Here is a 24975-nt window from a genome sequence, read left to right as displayed (position 1 = left end):
TGTGTGTCCCCTACACAGCCTAATAATAATATCTGTATTTCCAAGTTTATCTTTTTCAGAAATATCAGAATGAACTTTGTATAACTCCACAAGGAACCAAAGCCATTAAGTGCTCGACAGACTGAGTGTTAACCAGTGTAATCCTATGACCTGTAATTTTTTACTGAAGTGAAGTGAAGTGACTGAAGACGTCTGTGTGGAACAGTTCTCTGCTGATCCCCCACCTCAGAGGAATGAGCAGAGGCTCAAATTACAGCAGCACAGAAGAAAAACAAGACTCACCTGAATCCTGTCCAGCCACATTTTAACCTGAACTATTCTGAGAAAGGGTCAACATTTTAATTTCTTTTATTTGGACAGTGGACAGTTTGGAGGCTACAGCAGTTGTGTGTTTACCACAACTTGATAAAATACATCACAGCTACACAACTGATCTAAGTCATGAGGATTCAGTGTCTTTTCTGGGGAAACAAATCATATGTTTATAGTTTTGTATCAGTGAACGATGGGGCGCCAAATGTAAAAATTTTGCTCTTTTAGTTACTATGTTTTGAATGTTTGGCTCAGTCTCCTCACATTTAAAAAAAAACTGTGTAAAACATCATGTTATATGCAACTGTTAACAATATATATGTAAAAAGTAAATGTTAAATCTAAATAACTTTGGCCCACGCCCCTTGCAGTAGCCTCAGGCTGCACAACCCAGACTTTGCCTGTGTTTGAACAGGTGGTTATGGCAAGTGTACGGACTGCACGTCATGCAGTTCCAGTGGTACTGTCCACACCATTAAAAGTAAGTTAAATAATTTTAACATCTCTCTTCTGTTGCTTGCAAGGCTGCATCAGGATGTGGATCTAAGTACAAAGGCAACTTACTTGAGGTTCTTGAGGATGTTTCAGAACTCAAGAAGCCTTTTGGACAAGAGGTGTAGCTTCTCTAAGAATCTGAAGCAAGTCCAGCTTTTTTAGTTACCACTTGTTGACTGAGTTCTTAATGTGTAAAACTGACTTGTATAATATGTGATTATTGCAATAGGCATCTCCCATGGCAATCAGCTCCTTCAACCCCGCTCTCTAGCCATCCTCTTCAGGCATAGATAGATTGATAGATTCAAGTGCAAACTCATCAACAGCACTTTTCTGCACAACAAAGAGGGCGGTCTGACATCAGTGACATCAGTGATGAGAATAATTCCTACATGGTCTACTTTGTCAATTTCCTGAGCACCTTGGCTGTTGCCAGGTAACATCGTCTCCACGCTGCTCGTGGACAACATTGGATCATTGAGGATGCTAGGTAATATGGGTGCAGCATCCTTTATGTGCAGCAGTGGCTTTTTAGCATTTAATTTCTTAAATAAAGTCAAACTGAGTGTTAGATGTTGAAAGGCACAGTTTTCATTTGCTACTATGGAGCTGCTCAGTTGCTGCCAGTAGGTATTGAAGTTTGATAGGTTCCAGATCTCCTGGCGAGACTGGAGGATTAATAAATCTATTTAGAAGTACAACATAAACACTTTTAATGCATAAATGCCCCACCCACCCTTATCACCAGTGGGTTTCAATGTGATATCTTGCATCTGCTGTTTTTTCCTGTCCTTTGGCAAACAGCAACTTAGCCATGATTGCTTCGCTCTGTCTGTTCAGGGGAATCAGCATCACTTCCTGGAACGCCCTGGATGCGATGACTGCCAAGCTTTACTCCTCTGACAAGAGGTAGGCATTTAAGGCCTGCCCTGAAATTTCCCTGACAGCTTTAAGACACTGTCAGTTTTAACGATGTGTTAAACAATGTCAAAACAGTTACCCGACAATGACTGATTGGCTTACAGGGCTGGCTGACTTTGTGGGGTGAAATCATTGATGGTTTTTGTGATGTAAAGCATTTAGCTGTCTTGTTGGCACCTAATGGCTTTAGCAGCATGTGCTCCTCGGTTTTTTTTGTCCCACCATAAATAGCAGAGTATATAAATCCTAATTTGATCTGCTAATTGAAATTGAACCTGGTATGACATAAAAACGTGGCTGTTAGTTGAAAAATCTCACCAAAGAGACAGCTTTTGAGAATTTTGATTTCAGGAGATGTAGCTCTATCTTGTGGTTATATACAGTCCCTACAGCCTCTACAATGAATAATATGAAAACACTGATAGTCCTGAGACTCTCCTTAACGGTTAATATCAAGGAGTAAATGGCTGAACCTGGGGTACAAAGTGAGAGCTGAATATTCTGTTGCTGTGTGACTCCACTGATTTTCTCCTTTGATTGTTTATATTCCACTGTATTCCGTACTCTTTGCCTCAGGAGCACTGGTTGCCTGCAGTTTTCTGCCCCCTCAAACTACCAGAGATGTGGAGCCAGCTGCTGCAATAGTGTGGCACCAACAACCTTCCAGAGGCAGAAGAGTTGTCACCACACTGTGAATGAACAAATCAAGAGCCCTCCAGATCCTGCCCTCTATCCCCTCCACCCACATTCATAGAGTACAGTTTGCACAACACAACACAACACAGCTCTGCAGTGCTGCAAATGTTTGGGATTATTTGATAGGTACCCCTCTGTGCTATAAAGACAAGTGGAGCTGTGACAAACCATTATAATGCCTGAGTAATTCTGATCTGACTGAGACAAATTATTCATGATTGCTCAGAATTGTTGCCAATGCAACAAGGTAAGCATAATGTTAAGGTGTTCAATGAGACTGTGTCATCTTATACAATATTGCAGTACAATAGTACATTTAGATTTGCTCCCCTGACACACACACAGGGTTGTTTGAAAATTGTAACCAAATGTTTTATTTGGTGTCCCATAGTTCACTGACACAAAACTATAAATGTATTATTTCTTTCCCTTGAAAAGACACTGTATCTTCATGACCTAGATCAGTGTGATGCTGCACACAGCAAATGTGAAGCTGTGATGTATTTTACCAAGTTATAAACACACAACCTTCAGCCTCACTGTAGCCTCCAGTCAACATGTATAGAGAAGTTGGCCACTTCAAAGAAAAGAAATTAATAGGTATAGGTACTTAACTTTATACAAATACATACTTTTTGTGCTTTTGCCGAGCCTTATGACAGATACACATCTTTATTTTTACAAAAACAACAGGAATGGTTCAGGTTAATGTGGTCAGACAGGATTCAGGTGATCCTGTTTTCCTTATGTGCTGCTGTAATTTGAGCAGAGGCTCAAATTTGAGCAGAGGCTCAAATTACAGTGATGGTGGTGGGTGGGAGGGGAGTTCAACAAAAAACTGTTCCACACAGATGTCTTCAGTCCCTAACTTTCAGATCTTAGCAGCCCAGGTCATAGGATTACACTGGTTAACATTCAGACTGTCAAGCACTTAATGGCTTTGGTTCCTTGTGGTGTTATACAAAGTTCATTCTGATATTTCTGAAAAAGATAAACTTGGAAAAACAGATATTATTATAAATAGGCTGTGTGAGGGACACACACACACACAAACAAATAATTGAGTGAGTTAGATCATTTGAATAGATAGAAACCAAGAGAGTCCACAACCATACTGCAGCTGATTGAGGCTGCTCTCAGTACATGTCGTGAATAATAAATCGAGCACAATGAATACACAACATGTTGATTTACATGAATTTGTGTTTTAAATGTGAGGACAGTGCGCTAAATATTCAAAATACATCAGCTAGAAAATTGCAATCAAACTTTAGTGGACGCCACGATTCAACAAGTTAAACACATATCTACAGACTTGTTAAGAAAACTGCAGGTAAGTAAATCTCTGTTTACTTCTTCTGGGCTCATGTGCGAAATCCCTCAGCTCTGTCACACCTGCACAGAAGCCTACCTGAGAGAGGGTGGGGGCCACAGTGGTAGGTTGAGCGCATGCGCACGGCCTCCTCCTCCGTTCATCATTAGGATATTATAAGGGCAGCCCGGAGAGCGGAGCCTGGTTCAGTGTACAGTATCTGGACCGGACCGCGGCGGGCAGGAAGCACATTTGCAAGGCGGAGGAGATGGAGGACAAAGAGAAAAAGAAGAAGGATAAAAACTCGTCCAATAGCGACAGAGTCACTCTGAAAAAAGAAATTGGACTTTTGAGCGCTTGCGCTATTATCATCGGTGAGTGTGTGACAGCTTTTGTCTTAACTGCTGTGTTCACGAAGAGCGGGTCGATACGGTGAATTCAGCTCCGAGGAGAAGTTAACGGGGGTGGGAAACGTGTGTGAGCGACCGGCTGCCGGAGTAACTGCTGAAACGTGGCGGATGTGCAGTTGTTTCTTTGTTGTTAAAAGTTACAATAATCGCGGCACACAATAGGAGTCTGTTTTACAGAGACAGTTTCAGGTCGAGTCCAGGTCTACTGTAAGGATACTGTAGGTGTATGAATTGGACTTATCATTCTGAAATGATTTAACAGGCTGATCTGGCGTAAAACCGCCAACATGCGCGCTGAAAGGTCGGTTTTACGCACGGATGGTCCACTTCTGATCTCTGGGTCCGGTTCAGACTGCCGGGTTTTGGATTGTGTGTGGAAACTGTTGCATCAGTCGGTGATGATCTGAATATGGACATGCCTACGTGGCTGGATCTTCTCACGTTATACTTGAAAGGCACACATTACAGCCTCCGTGTGGTTCTGAGAGACTGTTGAGCATTGATACTGTAACACTGCCAGAGATGGGGGTTCAATTTCCCCGAGCAGGGTAAAGCAAGGCATTGATGTTATTCCTTCCTGGCGATCACCCTATTATAATTCCCCCATAGTGCACATGTGCTGATGATGCAAGACAGGTAGTGTGTTAGAGAAAAGCCAAACTTGACAGACAGTGAGGTTTTAAGGCAGGAAGTTGCGTTGTTTCCTGTCAATATGAGAGATGTATTTGACAGTGTTACTGTGCAACGGTACTCAGTGGCGGAAACGACTCATCGACAGCAGTACGCTCAACAGGTTATTATAATCTGACAGCAATACAGAAGGCTCCCCAACGGGCCTGTGACTGGGTACATACATTATCTGGCCTCTGTTTTTCTAGAGGCAGGAGGAGGAGGCAGCTACTGACTTTATATCATGACACAAATGTTGTCATGAAGTCATGGAGTTATATACTGTGTGAAAGTCTGTTCATGAATTTTTTTTAGATGCTTTGACTTACTTTTTTTTATTGTACACTATGGATTGTTCATTTTAGAGGAAGTCAACTCTGGACTGGATAGATAAGAGAATGGATAAAGAGATCACCTTGTGCCATGACCTTCCTCAAAAACTGCTCTTAACTCTGAAGTTACAACTTAAGATGTATGGCTATGTGTGGTCCTACATCAGGGGCAACAGAGTCATAGGGCAGACTGTCACTGGACAATGTCATGTAGTCATAAGGAGTGAAAATATACAGTATTTTCATATATAATATAAGTTTTCACTGTGCCTCTGCAGACGGGACCTCCAAATGATTAGGGTGGTAAACCACAAGTGGGCGGACCCCTGCAAATCAAAGGGATGGCAGAACAAACCAAGATGACTGGAAGCTGAAGGCAGATGTTGGACATTATAGACTGTAGAACTGGTGGTTTACACAGTATTTTTTTTTGTTGTAAACAGTGTTTATAGCCCCTGTAAATGAGATCTCAGTGGAAAGTGGTATATAAAGCACAACCTGACATTTAAAGAAAGTTACAAAAGAAAAAGGCAGCCATGGGGCCCTTTCAAAACTACAATTTACCATTTCAGTAGCTTATCTTTGTACTCAAGGTCAATTCTGTTGTGCTTTGATAGAAACTGATATCGTCCCAGTTGATACTCATTCTTTGGTTTGCCTGTTTAACTTAGGTTTTTGTTCATTTGGCAAGCAGTAGCTGTACAAATCCTTTACTAAAGTCTCAAAATACACCAACAGTTCTGATTAGCCTTTGCAGTGTATCAGAGAGCTTCAACAGTTACCTATTTGGTCCATTTTACTGTTGCTAGTGTGAAATGAACACTCAAATCACTCAGGTTAATAATGACCACATGCAAAGTCTTTTTTGCAAAGCACAGATGGAGTGAAGCCTGTGCAGCTCGTTCACACAAACAGCTTGAGTCATGCTGTTACCCACCAGATACAGCCTACTCACATATCCAATGCCCCACTCTAGTAAGGTGGGCTGTTGAAGCTGTTGGTGTGCATGGCTGCTGCTTCACTTCATATAACTACTAAATACACCACCACTGCTGCTGCTGCTGCTTACATTTAGAGCTAGACACCGAACCAAATGTATCAAATGACAATAATAATCTCTAAACCAAAATGAATCTACTTATACTTGTGTGTCACAGCTCAGATTTAGGAGGACTCAATAGCACAAATCAGAGGCACTCTTAAAAGTTCAAAACAGCTCACCTTTATTAAGGCTCAGCAGGCAGCAGCAGGTAAGGCAGGTGAAGTCAGGGGGTGGGCAGAGGTCAGCATGTAGGCAAACTAACCAGGCAAAGGCAAAATCCAAAAAACAGGCAGGGAAAACAGGGAAAAACAAAAGAAGGCTGTAAAGCTACAGTGCAGAAAACACAAGGCATGGGAATGGGCCAGTTTAAATACTAAGATCTGATTAGGGAATCAGGAACAGGTGAGTAGGGAAGAGTCAGTTGGCTGAAAGGCGGGAAAGCCACAGAGGGCGTGGCAGGGTCTGAAATGACAGGAGAGTTACTGATATGGAAAAGGAAGGCAGAGAATGAATGAACGCATGAATGATGTGTGACATATCAGTAAATATGTCGATAATCATTATTCCCACATTTTACCAGCCCCACCTCCACTCCAGCAACTGCCTGCAGATTGTTGCCCTTCGAGGGGGAGAGCCTTTTACAGTATCATCACTCCCTTCTTCAGGCTCGTTAACGGTGGTAGGAAAAGTTCAGGTCCATTAAGACAAAAAAAAAAAAATGCCCAATGCACCTACACCCATACATTTTTTCACACAGTCTTTTCCATGATTTGAATAAAATAGGGATTAATCTGAACAGAAATTACTCTGCCAGTGCAGGGAGGCTGAGAAGGTCAGTAGGACTGATTCACGCTTTCAGCTGCGATGCCAAATTTTATGACATAACAAACACAACATAGGCATTATGTAACCGCTCTGCATCTCACCATGGCCTCCACAATCAGTTCTGACAGTGATAAATGTACTATTCGGACCTCCTCTCTCGCATTGCATCATTAGAGAGCATTCAGAGCTGATCCAACAAGGAAACTGCAATGGTGTGCCTCACTGGGCTTTAACGGCTAAAATGTTTATAGTGGACAGAGGTTTTCTTTTTTTGTGAAGACTCCTTTTGACTCCTTTTGTACCAAAGTTCTCCAAAGAGGAGAAAAACATGCAGGACAGTGCACAACACGTTCTGCTTGCACAGCTGCTGTTTGGTTACTTTCTTATGTGTGTTAGTTTTTGTTTTGTCTCTTCTTTTCATAAAGGTGATGACATATGAATGCCAGGATGGATTTGAACTCATGGCTCATGGCTTATTAGTATGTGCCTTAGCCAACAGAGCCACCAGGGAACCTCTGTTTATCCCTGTTTGGGGGACAGCTGAGGCAGGACCTCCATGAGCCATGTTTCCATCACGCCACAAGGCCCAACTGGCTTAACCAGTGCCATTTTCAAATATAATTATCATTGTGCCATTACATGCCTTTAACCAGTGCCATTTTCAAATATAATTATCATTGTGTCATTACATGCCTGGGGCAGATGTTGCTTCTAATTCTTCTGTTGTTTGCCATAGTTTAAATCTAAATTATACAAGCCACACAACAAGTTAAACAAATGATGCTGCAGTTGTACTGATACTTTCCTACTTCAGTTACTATGTTTGTGTCACAGGTGGCTTTGCTGTTTTGGTCCCCAGGGAGCTAATTAGGGGTCCAGTGTTGCCGGGATGAGCTGTTTTCTAATTTCTAATTAATTAGATGGTTAAACTTGCTCTGGGTGGTTTGTCATAATTTGGGCAACTTTTTGTACCAAGAAAATTGGTCCCTTCTCCTGTTAGCAAATAGTGGTATGATTGAAACACAGCTCTTCTACAGGCTTTTTTCCTATTTAAATCATTATTCAGTCATAGATTTGTGACAGAAGTTTTCAAAAAGTTTACACCTGTTCATATAAGTGAGGACTTTAACATAAAATTATTCAAAAGACTTGGTAGTAATAACATTTTTCTGACCTGTGGTGTCCTCCAAATATGTATTAAATGAAAATAAACATTTTTATGATGACTGGGCAACTACATTTGGACACTGTGGGGTCTGTACTGCTTTGTCCTTTGTCTTATTATGATTGTGCAAAAGCAATGTTGTTATTTATTTTTATTTTTTCATTTTTTTGACCCTGGTTAGATCTCACTGACAGTTCAGTACATACATGCATATCCAGCCTTTATCAGAACATAGTGCATCGTCTTAGGTAGCACTGATGCAATTTTTTTCCCTCTTGGTTGGAAAACAATGACTCGATTCTGCCTTAGACTGCAGTGTAGATGGGACTGAACTTTTCAAAAACAGTGACAAATAACTGACAACCTTCACAGGCACGATGGATGGTTGTTTCCATGTAACAGCAGTGATATAATTCAACTGTTTATGTGATTTTAATGGTAAAAATTGATCACAACCTGTATTTATGGTTCCTGTCAGGTGACTTTATGAGCATAAAACAATTCTAATATTCATGCAATCATCTTACAACAGAAATGGAAATGGGGGGACAGAACAGAGGTTCAGCTTATTGAGACTAGGCTGTATGTGCTGTTATGTCTGTCAAAACATCTCTATGTCTAACTTGAACCCAATTCTTTCTTTCTGGTAGATTCAGAGTCATCTACAACTGAACAGAAAAAAGTTGTTACCTAATCTATTGTTAGGCTGCTTTGACCTCTGACCCTACTTCTTTACTAGTGTGTATCTAGATGTGTTGCCTATTCTTGTTATATTTACTGTCCTTATAAATTTACTGTCTCTATAAAAATGAGGGTCAGCCAAATATATGGAATGTAAAATATCATAAAAACTGTCCATCCAGTCCATCACAAGACAGATTCAGTGACAATTATACTGTGGTTTTTGGAGATTGTACAAGTCATAAACCATTAACCAGAGTCAGCTGAAAAAATCCTTAGGGATTTAATTTAAATGGTTGGGATGTTTTAATACGCCTCTTTGGACTTCTTCTTTTTTTTTTTTTGTCTAACCAAGAAGTTAAAGTTTTCACTTGATGCTAAATGTTTGGTGGGTTACAACAGTAATATGATTTGAAATTAAGGTATGATGTCTTCATGTGTAACAGAAGGTAAACTTGTTTTGCAAAGGTCTGTGCTGCCTGAGTGACCTGTATTTACACACTTAATTAGTTATAGGCAAGTGTAAATAACCTTAGTCTTTGCTTTTCTCCTAAGGGAACATCATCGGCTCTGGGATATTCATCTCTCCTAAAGGAGTGCTGGAGCATGCAGGCTCAGTGGGGCTGTCACTCATCGTCTGGGTTTGTGGAGGGGGGATCTGTGCCCTTGGGTCCATGTGCTATGCTGAACTGGGTGTCACCATCCCAAAGTCTGGAGGAGACTACTCTTATGTGACAGAAATCTTTGGAGGGCTAGTGGGGTAAGAACTGTAGTTTTTGTCCATTCCCTTTTTTAACACAACACTTTGACACGTCCTCGGCGAAGAAGTTTGATGTTGGCTGTGTAAAGTTTTCAGCACTTGAACTAACTTGGTATGGATTATACTGCAATGGTCCAGGGCCCATACACAAGAGGGTTGGTTTAACAGGACTGCCAGTCTGGAACCAATCTGCTCTGATGGTCTTATGACTTTCATGTGGTCATGTGACATGTCAGCTGATCACAGAACGATCATAGGGAAGGTCAAGCATACCATACACTGCGTGTCTGTAGGGGCGCTGTGCCTGTTTGGTCCTGTGTTGCTTTTTTTAGTCCATTCATTTGCACGTGTGAGGCACAAAAAGAAATGTATTAGTAATCCAAAGCTGAATCATAAGCTTAACCCCTGTGCTACTCAAACACATGGTTCTCATCCATTTAATTGTATGGGAACTACACTGCACTGAATGAGAAAGTCTGAATGGAAACTTCAAATTTTGTTCAGTTTCTTTTCCTCAATACTGAAAACCTGTTTTTTTTTTTAGCTGACAGCAACAGGGATGCAACAGAAACTCTATCTGTCTTTGTAGTAATACATTCCTCAATTAGTGTATTACAACATCAAGTTTTTTTTTTGTCTCACCATTAAATATGTCCACCAATAGGCAGCACCAAAGAACAATAACCTCATTTATCTAACATTCATGTTTTAAAGACTCAAATTCAAAAATGCTAAAACCCCCAAATGTAGCAGTCTCAGTGTCATTCACAGTAAGATGAGGCATACTCTGTTCTAGTTGCTACAACAGTTTTCACTGGCATAGTGTTTTTTCACTGTCTCCTCATTACATGTCTCTTATAACTAATGCAAAGACGCCCTTTAGCAAGTCACCCAACCCTAACTGAAATTAACAGCAGGAAACTGTGGTTGTACGAGCCAGCACTCAGAACGAGTGTAAAAGTGAAATCAGGATGTAATAGAGAAACAGCAGGGACAACTCTTCCCTCGACAAACTAACCAGTCAACGCACAACCGTTTGTAGCAGCAACTTTTCCATAAAAATCTGAACTGTGTATTGTCACATATGAAACCCAGCTTCTCTTCTTTGTCTCTTTGTAGCTTCCTGTTGTTATGGAGTGCCGTCCTCATCATGTATCCGACCACACTGGCCGTCATCGCGCTCACCTTCTCCAATTACGTCCTGCAGCCGGCCTTCCAGAACTGCTTGCCTCCATTCATCGCCACCAGACTCCTCGCCACCATCTGTATCTGTGAGTCACAGCAGCTCAAAGCCCTGTGAAACTTCTTTTACTCCAGATTTAGTCATAATGCAGTCTATGAAGTTTGTGCTTTTCTATAATGTTTCTAAACTGCGCTTCCTAGGGAGCATCTGTCCATCAGTGTATGACTTTAACTCTTAAGTCTTTTTCCTCTGGTTCCTATACATAAAGCTTGAGCTTACAATGGTGGCGCTCTTTTCTTTCTCTTCAGCCAGGATAACTACAGCTGCTTCAAAACAGAATTTCAAATTGCAAACCTTGGCAGGATTCCTACTCTGTGAGGTTTCTGAAACGCAGTCAGTCATCTTGTGCCATATCAACTCAGTAATACTTTAAATTCTATGCAAAATTGCATACTAAATGATAAACCACAGAGTTTGATTTTCAGGCTTGTGTGTCCCAAAACTTAAGAGGAGAAGAGCTGTGTCACTGCAATGTACAGAGTTTGTAATACGACATGGCAGAAATGTTAGACCTCAAACTTCAGGAAGCAGCATTAAGGTGTAGGTACAATCACCACATCTGTGGAAATAAACTGGAAAGAAATTATTTAACTGACTAATGTCTGAAGGAAGATCAGTGAGGCTCTGAAGAAGTCTAAGCTGTGAGGAATTAATGGGCAATCCACTTTATTATTTAGCTCAGACAACGTTGGTATGTTCACATTAACATCAGTATTGTTAATGGGTTGGGCACTTTCAGCTGATATACTGTACATTACATGTATTTAATCCATATACAGTTACATTTTATGTAGTTAGGGAGTCATTGACTTCCTAAAGAGCAAATAACCATGAGTCAAATAGTTCTCAAAAGGGAATATGTTAAATAATTTGCTTTCCAGGCCTGTTTTGTTACTGTTGGACAGAACCAGGTGAGCTGATTCCCCCAGTTTACAGTTTATGAAAAGCTAAGCTAACTGCATTTGTTTCACATTTAAAGGACAGATACTGTATGAGAGTGGTAACAATCTTCTCATTTAACTCATACTAAGAAAATAGATTTCTTAAAATGCTGAACGATTCCTCAAAACCAAAAATTTGGCTTAGCACAGGAAAACCTTTGTGATGATGTAAATGGTTTCATAACAGAAACGATATCATGTTGGTATGAAGAAAAAAAACTAATTTTGTTGACTGTTGTTAGCCAGTGTTTGACAGAAGCTTTGCACAATCCTTCCAAAGTCACAAGCTGATGGCCTGAAGGTTTGCCAAATGTTGGTCAGGTGGACTTTCTTGGTTGACTCGAGTGTAGATGGTTGATGAGCTTGTTGGTCATCTGTCTGGAGAAACCTGCTTTGAAATCAGTTTCAAATGATCCCATTGGTGTATTGATACTGGAACTGACTGGTCTGCATTCCTGCTTGCTGACACTCCAGCCTCCGTCATCATGACATCCTGCTTCACAGTATCACACTTCAGACCTTCTGTTGCTTCAGACATTCAGGTCATCTGACTGTATGACCCAGAGTGACTCCCACTGGGGTACACATTAGAGCAAACACCCTTTCCTAGATCAGCATTACAAGCAAATGGTCTTAGGGTCAAGGGTAAAGGGTCAGAGCAAACTTACGTTTGATTAAAGAAATACTGATTGAGCACTAAATGATGTTAGATCACAAATAAGTGCTCAGGAAACAAATGAGCAGAGAGTCCCTGTCTAGACAAACCTCTCCATCCAGCTGGATAAACTGGAGCACCCAGTGACTAAGGGTGTCTTCCCACCTGTTCCCACCTGGTCGCACAAATATAGAACAAGGAGAAAGCCACAAAACTACAAAGGGTAAGTCAAACTCTGCTAACCACATCCAGCTACTTTCATCGTATGGCTTGAAGATATTATGATACTGTGACAGTTCACAGTGTGCTTACGGCTGCCATTGTCATTTGATAATTCCTTATGAAACGCTGTGCTCTATTTCCAGCCTCTGATCAGCACCTTTCCTTGAAATGTTGGAGTACAGCAATATGTATTTAAATAGCCAGTGGCAAAAGCAGACTGTGCATGTATCTGGTTGACAAGCCAGCCAGTTTGGTCTTGTCTGAACTGGATGGAGAAAGGGAAACGGGGGGACAGACAGGAGAGGCTTAGCGATCCGTGCATGAGTGTGTGTGCACATGTCAGGCTGGGGTTAGCATTTACAGAACACACCTCCACTATTTTTGGCGACAGAATGCTACAACTGCTGCCTAGTTAGGCCAGGGGCCCACTCTGTGAGTGTGTTGTACTCCTGAGTGTGGTGCGAGTTCGAGTGTCTACGTACGTGGACGTGTGTGTGTGTGTGTGTGTCAGTATCAGTGTCAGACTACATAATGGTGCCAGCCTTTGTGGACGCCGCTAATGAGAGGGTGTGTCTACAGCATTGTGCATTGTTTTGCAGTGGTTACCGTGACGCTCCTGTCACTGAGCGCCATGGTAACACGAAATGGGCAGGACACCTTGCACATCAATGATGGGGGATCCAATTGGCCAGATGACATTCTGGTTGGCTGTTTGATGTTCCTATTGGCTGCTTGGTACCACCCCCATCCTCCTCTCTGGTCCACAGCATCACACTTCGGACCTACAGTCACAGGGACATTGCAGTCATCTATGTGTGATCAGCAGTTACATAAGCTTCAGTCTTTATGTCAGAAACTTTATCAGCAACTTGTGAGCAGGGAAATCATCAGGTTCCACAGCTCTCTGAATCAGGGACAAGAGAAAGTGATGGTAAACACTTTGATATGTCTTTTCACTGTTGCTTCATCTCTCTCAAACACCAGAGAAGGAGCTTGAAAGTGAGACATGTCACTTGTCTAACAGCTGGTGGTGTAAATAATAAACTAGCTCGCTATGCTATCATGGCACATGTGGGAATGATTGCTGTAATCACCACTAACAGCCTTTGCTGAGAGCAGAGGATGGATTTCTATTTTCATTCAAAGGTCACACGTCCTGTTAGCCTTAGGTTTACAAAGCTCTGTATGCAGTGAGTCACTCTGCAGCTGTGTTCATCATAAATGTCTCTAAACTAATCCAGGACCATAAACCATATACCATAAACAGACCCACAGAAGCAAAAACCCGTCGAGTCATTCAGAACTTGGGGAAGGGGAATTAGCAAAACTACAGATCAGTATTAAGCCACGTTAGGAAAGTAAATTAAGTATCTCTGCTGTTGTCTTGACTTTGTGAACAGTGTTTTTCTGAAACACTCAGGGAGATTAACTGGATTAAATGTTGTTCTGCACTGCTGAGTCTTACTGAGGCCACTGTTATGTCAACTGAACTTTTCTCAGTGAAGGGTTTACGAATGTGAGTCAGCCTAGATATGTGTCCCCCCCAGCCCTCACCCCCCCTCCTCCTCCGCAGAGTGTACTTTATGAGAGTCACAAGTAACCCAGGTGTGTGTGTGTGTGTGTGTGAGAGAGAGAGAGAGAAAACCAGACAGGTCCAGTGGTGGGCTGCTGGTGTTTATCTAAGAATAGGAACACTGGACAGCCCACAGCACTATAACACCCACTTCAGGAGATTTACTGTGTAAACTCATCATTTATTTTTTTATTTGACTATTGATCCCTTTTAAAAGACTGCAAAGGGTACATCTACCAGCAGTGAACAACAGAATAAATTTATTCTTGAAAGTGTAAAAGTGTAAAAGATTGTGGCAGGTCTCATAGACCCAAGCACCACTAATTTCACATCATATCCAACAATCAATAGAGATGTGAAATGTTTTTTAGTTTTTGGTTTTTCAAAGCAGGAGAGATACACACCTCAGTTATACTGAGGAGAAACAGGACTATTAAGTTCTGTTTTTCATTCCAGTGCAGCAGGGTGCCAATTTTTGTCACCACATGTGTGTGCCACATCAGTGTGGAGGTGCAGCACTGGTACAAAGACAAGGAGCGGTAGTGTTTTTCATCCAGTCCCATGTTATATTGCTCCCACTGGTTTTGATGGAAGCCATTATTCAAATACATTCAATAAAAATCAACATAATGTTCAAGTGTAGGTAGTGCATTAACTGCAAATTTAAAAGTGAAAATGTGATTACAGAATCATTCAGAAGTCCTTCAGTGTGGCCCAGGACACATTTGCATTCACACTCCATAAAAGAATGTCCAGACCGCCTCCCAATGTGGTCTGAGTGATCGGACGTCAACTGCGTCCTCAGTGTGTCTTGCATTCACACCTGTATTTAGAGCTGTCCAATCGTGATCAGCTGAGATGCATGTTAATACATACAGGGTCTGAACAGAGCCACAGGTCCTCAGCTGTACATGAACTGGGGAGGCTGCAGTTCACTGCGGGCACTTCAACCCATATTTTTCAATGATTTCTGGTCTCTGTACTTCTAACTTCTTTCCTTTTTCTTTCTGGAACAAAAACAAAACTGTTTTCCATTTATAAAAAAAAATAGTTTGTAGATTTAATTTGCTTTGAGTGCTCTTAACAAACAGTGTGTAAGATTTCATTCCTTTGGGCCTTAAGTTGCTTGTCGCTGGAGTTTGGAAAAGAGAGCCCTCCCTAGAGTCAGAACAACAACACAACTATAGGCACAGCATAGACACAAATGAAGCAGTGCACAGTATGCAGGGGAAGAACGGACATCACGCGCTAATCAAGTTTTATTACGTATGAGTGATTCAAATTTAAAGTTGGCACAGATGCATTCACCATGCTGGACTTGTTATATCGAGAGCTGCATAAAACTCATTTAATTGAGGGATCATGGTCAGTCACCAGACTAAAAGCTACAACACGGAAAAACCAGAGTGGTCCACTGAAAAAAGGACAAGAACGAAAAGTGAATCTGTGGGTAACATGACTCACGGGACAGAGAGGTCATCACAAAATGCACATGGAGCTTTGAAACCCTCCAGCATCTTTGTTCTATCACAGGCAAACAAACCAACAAAAAACAGCAAACTACCTGCTATTTTGTAAGCTGTTAAAAGGTAGTGTGGACAGAATTTATAGCCTACTGCACTGAATATAAATGAATGAATGAAAAAATAAAAGTAAAAATAAAAAATACAGTACTTTACCATAGTAACATTGCATCTTGTTTGTTTTAAAGAGTAAACACAGTAAATTGTAAATGCACCACAGCACCAAGAAACCTACTGTCAAAAACACAGAAGAATGTCCCTCTTCCAGTGTCTGACCTTAATTCACAGACATGTCGACACACAGCTCTGTGTGAGCTGCAGAATGGAAAAAAACTCAGTTTCTGTCATTCAGGAATTCTTTTCAAAGCCCCAAAGGAAAACTGTACAAAATGAGCTCACAAGTCAAACTGTCAGTCACACTGTCAGTCCAGCCAGTGTGTTTTTTCCATGACATTCTAATTTATTTTTTTACTCTTAAGGGTTGTTTAATGAAGATGAGCTTGTAAAATTAGGTTTTTTATGTATTCATACATTTTATTTATTATATTTGCTGTTTAAAATAAAAAAACATGGTAATAGAGATTTTTCAAACATGAATTTTTACAACTCCAAACTCCGATCTTCATCAGTGAACATGTATAAAGTACGTGTTGTCCCATCTATCTGTAGGTCTGTGCAGTGCTCTTAGATAGATCTCCTTTAAAAAACCATTGCTGGGGTGAGAATGGGAGTTAAATAGAGAAAGATTAACAGAGACGGCTGGATGCGCCCCTCCTTTTATCTACCCTTACTCTATATCACTGACTGTACAATGTTAGTTGTCAGCACGTCTCCGCATTTCTTTCACTCAGACTAAATCCTGTAGATTTACTGTAGAGTGAAGGGGGTTCTGGTGTCAGATACCTTGTGATGGAAACAGGGGCCTGGGAGGTTATTGCCAGTTCAATGATTCCAGTGACCAGACCCTGGACCAGGAGGAGGCGTTCCCGAGGTCAAAGCCCCCTGATAAATCTGCACTGAGTTGGGATGAGAATCCATTAAAAGTAAAAGCAGTAATTAGTTTAGTATTCCAGTGCTGAGGCAGCCTTCAAAAGAAGTTGTGATGGCGGGACACAGATTTACCTGCGCTGTCACATTCAAAGCCTGCTGGCACCTCCTTCCTGTCAGGGTTAACACAGGGGGAAGCTGGGGGAGGTGGTGGGGGGTTTCACAGGAACACAGGGACGGAAATGCATTTAACTCCCCCCCAGGGTAATTGACTATAAAACACCGCGGTGTTGTAGGGGGAGAGAAAGCTCTGCCCGGTGCCACCAAAACCTCCTGCCAAAAATTCACACGTGTGTGTATGTGAGTGTGCCCGCGCCAACGGAAGCAGTTTGTTCAGATTTCTGTGGTGGGAGGGGAACCTTCCCCTGGTGATGGATGACATGGTTGATAACACCCCCTCGCCCATATATGCTCCTGCTCACACACATATACTGCGGCGCCGCTCCAGGAGTGAAAGGTCAGCAGAGAAATATAGGGATTAAATAAGATGTGTTCTTAAGACATAACAGCATGCATATTTAACATCTTACACTGTTTATTTTATTCTACTTAATACTATACCCTTGATCTGACAGTATTTAATTTAGACTTCATCCATGTTGGAGGTGTTACACATCCAAAACTGTCTGAATTAACAAGATTGTTTTTGCAAATGTTAACAAGGTGCATGTCTGAAAGGCGCTTATAATAGGTACCATAAATATATTCATATTTATGGTACATTGTCTTCCAGGCTCAAATGTGAGGTATAGTGTGTACAGGAGAGGAGAGCACACCCCATACTTAAACTACACAAAATGTTTCCTCTGATTCTCTCTCTGTGCTGGCCAAACTCACACTTCCTGCTGGGTTTACCTCTCATTTGTAAGCCTGCACTTGAGTTTGAGGGCAACTGGAGAGCCACTTGCACTTGCTCCGTTTGGCTCAGTTGGAATCCGGCCAGCCCTTGTTTTGGTGGCACTTGCAAACACACAAAACTGTGGGTCAGTGTGAACACACTGCGCACAGGAAACAGGAGGCAGGAAATGTTCAACCTCATAAACTTCTGTCTATTTTCTCAGGAAAGATGTTCTCTTCTTTTATGTCTGTATGCTGACTAAACAGGAATGTGGAGTCTGTGGTGTGATGTACAATCTTAAGCTTTAACATTAATATGAAAGAGGCATCACACTACATGTAGTCCATGTGAGCTGGCACAGGCATGTACAGTATGTTTCACTGCAAAATGAAAACACAAATGTGATTATACACTGCAGACAATGATACTTGTATATAGAGGAACACCGAAAATTCAAAAATAAGATGAGCATAAAATAACAGTGTGTTTAGGTCAGCTTTGGTCGTTGTTCTATCAGTGTGCAATAAAGTTTTGCTTTTGAATTATTTATCCACGCATCTTTCTGTGAACCAGCCCCTTTGTCGTTCAGAGAGGATTCTGAGGCCTGGTTGTAGCAAAACTGCAAATTTTCTGTGGACTTCAGGATGGAAATCTGATACTAGTGTGACCTCTTTTATTTCAAATGCTTAGTTAAAAATCTGCATATCTCAATGAGAATAAGCATACACAAACACATGTTCACATACAAACATTTTTTAAAGGAAAGTACTAAGACAGATCACCGATAATGACCTTATGATTCAACCTTATTGTTAGATAAAGTCAGTATCAGTGCTGAAACCAATCCAGTGTATTGAAGGCTGTCTAATTCTTCGACTCAACGATTATTCTCGTGCGTCAACACAGAAAATAGTCTCAATGCCGTCTTTGTGCTGAAGCTAACATGGGTGGTTAAATAAAAACCACTGTCAGTGTGTCCTGCACAGAGTGCCATCACAGTACAAAACCTTATTAAGTCTCTCAGACATCCCTCAGTCTAACATTTGCTTTCCTGCCTGTACATATGTATGTCTTACACTTTACATTAGATTTTTAAGATTTTAGATTTGTAAATAAAAATCCAAATTGCATTGTTATAGCTAGTATATAATACTCAGAGACAGAGTTGTAAGCTCTCTGCTAGTCATAGCAACTGACTGAATCAACACAGAGCTTAGTTAGTTAGCACTCAGTAACTTTGACTCAATGCTTTCTGCACAGAAACACATCCAGCTGGTGAATAACCCTGCTGTTTTTCGCTTGAGGTTTATGTCTCATTTTATGAAAGTGTATTTATTCATTCTCTTTGCATATTTGTGTGTGTGTGTGTGTTTGCAGTATTCCTGACCTGGGTGAACTGCTCCAGTGTGCGCTGGGCGACGAGGATCCAAGATGTTTTCACTGTAGGAAAACTCCTCGCTCTGGCACTCATCATAGTGGTAGGACTCGTCCAAATCTGCAGAGGTAAACACACACACACTTACTTTCTGGTGAGACTAAATCTTCCAAATGACAGTAATTGTGGTTTGGTCATTAAACGATTGTGCATTCTGTCACAGCAGCAAAAATGTACTGACGCTGGTGACACATGCACCATGTGAGTCGATATAACATGAAAAAGCTAGTTTGGAAAGTTAGTTTAAACCGGTACAAATTATTGTAATGCATCTGAAAAGTAACTTTGAATATTACAGCTATAGGCAGTAATATGGTGCCCAGGCTCTGGTTTTACAATTTGATCATGAAAAGGGGAAAAATATGATGCAATATTTTTGGCAGAATTCTTATCAAAGCTGTAATGAAGATGAAGGAATACTGTAATGACAACCATCAGGACCACCAACCTGTTAAACCTGTTAGTTTGGACTGTTTGAAACTGGTAAAACTGGTAAATCTCATCATTTTCCATATGACTTGAAGCCAACAAACTGTGGATTTTTTTATTTATTTCACTACCATTGAACTCGACCATGATCTTTTCACTGTTTCATCCACCCCCTCCAGGACACTATGATGCCCTGCAGCCCAGTGTGGCCTTTGAGTTTCGTCAGGACCCCTCAGTGGGACAGATAGCTCTGGCCTTCCTCCAGGCCTCATTTGCCTACAGTGGCTGGAATTTCCTTAACTATGTGACAGAGGAGGTCGTGGAGCCACGCAGGTACGGCATGCACATGCACAGAAAGTGTTTCATATCTCTCCAGTTTTCATACAAGGCCATTAGTGCACTACTGGGCAGTAGCCACACTGCTGGTCTAGCTGGTTACACCTTTGCTACGTAGTTCAAAACTGCATTAGTGGTTTTACAGCATTAACTATTTGTGTAAAGCTGAAACACCAACAATTGAATGATCACCATTACTTCTATCATTGCTATTTTTCTAATAATAAGGAACCTGCCTCGCGCCATCTACATTTCCATCCCACTGGTCACCCTGGTCTACACTATGACCAACATTGCCTACTTCTCCTCCATGACCCCTGAGGAGCTGCTGGCCTCCAATGCTGTGGCAGTGGTAAGCAGCTCTCATCTCCGAGAGTGGATGCTTCACATACAGTCAGAGTTTATATACTTTTATACACTGCTAAATAAGAGTATTGTCTGGAACTTCAATCCGAGATCTAATAACTGTCATCCAATCAGTAAGTCAGTACAGCTTTGTAATGTCCCAGTAGGGACATAACAGTCATATGAGATCAGTTTGTGACTACTTTACTCTGGCAGACTGGAAACAAGTCGTGTTCTGTTTAATAAAAAACAAATCCCCTTTTCTCTGTCACACACTCGAGCCTTGTAAGTGTAGCCACAGTCTGGTATGGCTAAACAGGGTGTTCAAAATCCACATTCCCTCTTTTAGTGAATTTGACCATGAATCAGCGAGTGGATCAAAAATTCAAACACTCAGTGAAAGTCCCTGCTCTGATCCATTATTCACTGTGCTGTTCCAGACATTCGGGGAAAAGCTGCTGGGGATGTTTTCCTGGGTGATGCCAATTTCTGTAGCACTGTCCACCTTTGGAGGAATCAACGGATATCTGTTCACCTCCTCCAGGTAGAACACACACACATACTATGCTTTGGAGTACACTACATGTCCAACCTTAGTTTTAGTGTCCTTTGTATAACTGGTTGTTATGTTCGCACACAAATATATGTCTGTCTCTTTTGTAGATTGTGTTTTTCAGGGGCCAGAGAGGGTCACCTGCCCTATCTGCTGGCTATGATCCACCTAAAGAACTGCACTCCAATCCCGGCCCTCTTGGTCTGTGTAAGTACAGTACTGTCAGTTTTGTCTAAGTTGTCTAGCCTCACAATGACACACAGCCGAAGAAGTGGCCACAGACACAAACAACACTTTGCTGGAGAAAAGCGCTGGGTGCCCATCAACATACTAATTTGCATGTTTTTTAGTTTAATATATACTTGATCTTAGAGTCTGTGTTCATGTCCCACAGTGCATTGCCACAATAGTCATCCTGTGCATTGGAGAGACCCACAACCTGATCAACTACGTGTCCTTTATCAACTATCTGTCCTATGGGGTGACCATCGCTGGCCTCCTCTACCTCCGCAAGAAGAGACCCAACCTGGCCAGACCCATCAAGGTACAGAAACCTAATAGCCACAGATCCATGGCAGGGACAAAATTTAACTTTTAGGGACCTTGTTCAAGACACAGCAGCATATTATTTAACCATCAGGTCATTTCTCTCAGCAGTTTACCACAAATTAACTGAACCACTTCCTCCTTGCCAAAAGTCTTCTGCTCAAATATAAACTTTTCACCTTATCAGCTGTAACTGGGAAATGTTAAAATATTAAATGTACTCTCAACATGAATCCAGAGGCCACAAGATGACAGCAGAGCACACTGAAGAACAGAAATAATGCATGGAAAAAATGTACAGATAGAAATAAAAAACAAAATAGAGTGAATTAGTTCTTGCTGTAATAGTAAGCTTACCTTCGCATGAATTTCATAATGACTTATTTGCCTTAATGCCAACATTTATTAAAAATGTATGTCTACATGGAGGTTAATTGTTTTGGACACATTTACTAACGTGAACCAAACAACTGAAAAGGCTAACGTTAGCTTAGCTTCTCATTTTCGCCTTAAACTAGCTGGGAGACGTCACCAGCAGGTGAAACAGCTGTAGCCAACTCACATTAATTATCCAACGTAGCTAACTGTTATTCCTACAAGCTCTGAACCAATAACTTTCCGTCAGTCAGTCTGTGAAACCACACGTCTGCTGTCACCTCAGCGGCCGAAGCGGAGACTGACAACAGTCAACAGGATAAGTTACAGTCCGTTACATAATGTTATTGTCGGACATGACTTACCGGTAGTTGTATTGTATTCACGGTCATGGATAATATTGTGGCGCCCCCTGGTGCCAAAGAGGTCGCATACACAATTCTCGTGTGTCTTGTCAAGCAGAATACAAATAGTTTAAAACGATATATTATATTATATTATATTATATTATATTATATTATATTATATTATATTATATTATATTATATTGAGTAAATTATATGCAGAATATGTGTGAGTTTCCAAATGTATAATTCATATCAAATGTATAAAAATGTGTTTGTTTCAGATGGAACAATGAATATAAGGTGGAAAATCCTCAGGATTGTGTTGAAATGTCTGTTTTTTGGTTTGTTTTTGTGTGCAGGTAAACATGTTGATCCCCATCAGCTACATGATTTTCTGGGCTGTACTGCTGTGCTTTAGTCTGTACTCTGAACCAGTGGTTTGTGGCCTGGGAATGGTCATCATGCTGACTGGAGTCCCTGTATACTTTGTGGGTGTTCAATGGAAGGAAAAACCCAAATGGATCTACAGGCTAGTTGGTGAGTTAGTCTGTGCCAGAGTGCATAAAAATTAAAATGATATTGAAAAAATATTATTAAATGTTAGCAGTTTGTAATTAAAACACCTCCTGTTGTCGTTTGTGTTGCAGAGAGAGTCACTTATATGGGCCAGAAGGTGTGTTATGTGGTGTTTCCTCAGGAAGACCCTTCAGAGACTGAACCCCTCACTTCCTCCAAAGCCATTGACTGAGCAGTGCAGTCAACCAGGAATTCCCTTTTTACATCAACAACTGTACTTCCAGTTTTTGCGTTACAAGTTTTCATATTGTTTGGTCAGTTTGTGAATGGTGAAGAGATGGTTTCGCCTATGTTTCTTAGTCATAGGTGCAGTCTGAATGGGGCTGCAATGAAGCCGCAGTATAGAAGAAGTGGATGGTTATATTTAGGGCATTAGCATGTAAAGCCCTAAAGCTAGGGCATGTGTTGTAATTGGTTGGTTTGGTAGCACTATCCATCCATTCTCCTCACCAGTATGCCAAGTTTTCTCTTTCATGTGCATTTTCATCTCGTCTTCTCCCTTCTGCTCACTCAAGGAGCTTCCATCTGTCATCTTTCAAGTTCTTATACTTTTATTACTTTAACTAAATCCTTGTGCTAATGTGCCTTATGAAATGTATGTGTCGGTATAGTTGGTAATTGGTTTGTGCGGGTATTTTGAGCGTGTCATAACTTTTATGAGGTAAATATGCAAGCAGTTTCTGCACTTAGCAATACTTCTCTATTACTGCTGCTATCTTCAGCTCTGTTTTCACTAATTACTCACATGATGTTTCCTGTTGTCAACTGTGGATGAGCATTTTTCTGTCTGCATCGCTGCCTGGTTATAGTATCTGGCCATTTCTTTCACTTTACACCCCGTTTTTTCCTTTTTTTAGTACATCACTCCTCTCTCCTGATAGATACTTTGGATGTCTTCATGTTCTTATTAGAGATGTGATCTACACAATGACACTAATCTTTCCCAGCAATATTTACAAGACATGAAAGACTACTTCAGCAGGAGGATCACAGTTTATGGCTTCAGCTTGAAAAATTGCCAGCTCTCTCAGAAATTAATAAGCAGCATTGTTGCAACACATGATGACAGGCTGTTCTTCCAGGTTTTTAATGTTCACCGGTCTCTTTGGTCTCTGAGTTGACCAGCTCAATCCCCCTGGTGAGCGTGTTGCTTTAGAAGTATTCTCATCTCTGGGAATGGCACTGTGAACTCTCACAAGGTGCTTAACCTGCCAAGACAGTTATTAGATTTCACATTTCTCACCTGATGCTATGATACAGTACTTACACGAAGGTGTTGTTGGATAACATTAGCAGAATCCATTCTGACAGATAGGTGGATGATTGGCAGTGGATGTTTACTTGTGCATTGACCTGCTCCCTCTTCCCCAAAGACCTATCATCACTGCAATGAGCCCTGGCCCAGTGATTTATTATAGATCAACTGACTTACTGTGGTACTCTTGACATAATATGATTGAAGTAATTATAGTCCTATTAACTTCTGTTATCCTGTTTCCAATATATTGATTTATTATGGTCCAAATGAAATACAAAGTCGCCTCTAAATTATTTTTGGCCAAACTGATCTCCCTTCTGGAGTTATAGCACCACAGTATGTTAATTTACTGGGGTCCTGGTAACATTGGTGTTGACATGTATTTGGGTAATGTATTACATCACTTGTTTATAGGCGGTTTATGTTATGCATAAAACAGAAGATGAAGGGTTAGGCCAGTGGCCTTTTTAACGTGATGTAAACCAGCAGGTTGTGTATATTTAGTCCTTTTCCAGGCCAGCAGGTGCTGGGAATTTCCCCTGCATCAAATCCACAGACGCACACTTAAGACAACATGCATGTCTGTTTGTAATGTCCAGGCGCTGTTAGCTCAGTTGAGATCTGTAAATACTGTGTAAAGGAAAAAAAATGTTCCAAGTGCGCCAGGGACTCCCACAAAGATCATTCCTCAGACATGTTGTGATACATTTACATACGTACTGTACAATTGATGGGTGTACCTCTGTGTTTTGTAAAAGAGTGTAAAGTTGTACAAGAATAACAATGTAATTGCTTATTAAATATAGCAACTTCTGAGATGCATAACTTTTTTTGGGGGGGTGTGGGATGAGCGCCATCTTCAGGTCATAAATTCTATTTGGTGTTAATAAGCAAATGTTAACGTGCTAATACACTAAACTAAGATGGCAGCTATGGGGAACATGGTACCTGGTAAACATCAGCATCTTAGCACTGTCACTGTAAGCATGTTAGCATGCTGATATTAGAATTTAGTTTGCTTGTTTAGTCTCTACAAGTAACGTTAAAGTACTCCCAAAATATTGCAAATAAAAATGAGATAGCACACTAAAAATCAACAAATAATAACCAGCT

General features: G+C 41.0%; 1 protein-coding gene and 1 long non-coding RNA gene across 3 annotated transcripts; one reads left to right on the top strand and one right to left on the bottom strand.

Moving 5' to 3' along the window:
* The first annotated feature begins 3924 nt into the window (after positions 1-3924).
* Positions 3925-24692, top strand: slc7a10a (solute carrier family 7 member 10a). The gene is made up of 11 exons (XM_041034979.1): positions 3925-4110; positions 9416-9620; positions 10740-10891; positions 19040-19165; positions 19706-19859; positions 20091-20214; positions 20648-20751; positions 20871-20967; positions 21155-21304; positions 22388-22565; positions 22676-24692. Exons 1-11 carry the CDS (start codon positions 4005-4007, stop codon positions 22774-22776), a joined length of 1497 nt encoding a protein of 498 aa, XP_040890913.1. The 5' UTR covers positions 3925-4004; the 3' UTR covers positions 22777-24692.
* Positions 11524-22026, bottom strand: LOC121179882. 2 transcript variants are annotated; one of them, XR_005893895.1, is made up of 3 exons: positions 21963-22026; positions 19050-19157; positions 11524-13463 (listed from the first exon to the last, which is right to left on the bottom strand). It is a non-coding gene; the product is annotated as an uncharacterized LOC121179882 (long non-coding RNA). The 2 variants fall into 2 exon arrangements; XR_005893894.1 differs by lacking the exon at positions 21963-22026 and adding an exon at positions 21664-21919.
* Positions 24693-24975: the final 283 nt, after the last annotated feature.

The sequence above is a fragment of the Toxotes jaculatrix genome, chromosome 1, assembly GCF_017976425.1.
Source record: "Toxotes jaculatrix isolate fToxJac2 chromosome 1, fToxJac2.pri, whole genome shotgun sequence".
Classification (NCBI taxonomy): Eukaryota; Metazoa; Chordata; class Actinopteri; family Toxotidae; genus Toxotes; species Toxotes jaculatrix.
This window is presented reverse-complemented; position numbering and strand designations above follow the sequence as displayed.

Excerpts from the sequence above, each read along its gene's own strand:
- slc7a10a (XM_041034979.1), top strand. The coding sequence starts at position 4,005 with ATGGAGGACAAAGAGAAAAAGAAGAAGGATAAAAACTCGTCCAATAGC. Across the intron at positions 19,860-20,090 it reads GAGGTCGTGGAGCCACGCAG|GAACCTGCCTCGCGCCATCT; the intron begins GTACGGCATGCA and ends TCTAATAATAAG. Across the intron at positions 20,968-21,154 it reads TCCCGGCCCTCTTGGTCTGT|TGCATTGCCACAATAGTCAT; the intron begins GTAAGTACAGTA and ends CATGTCCCACAG.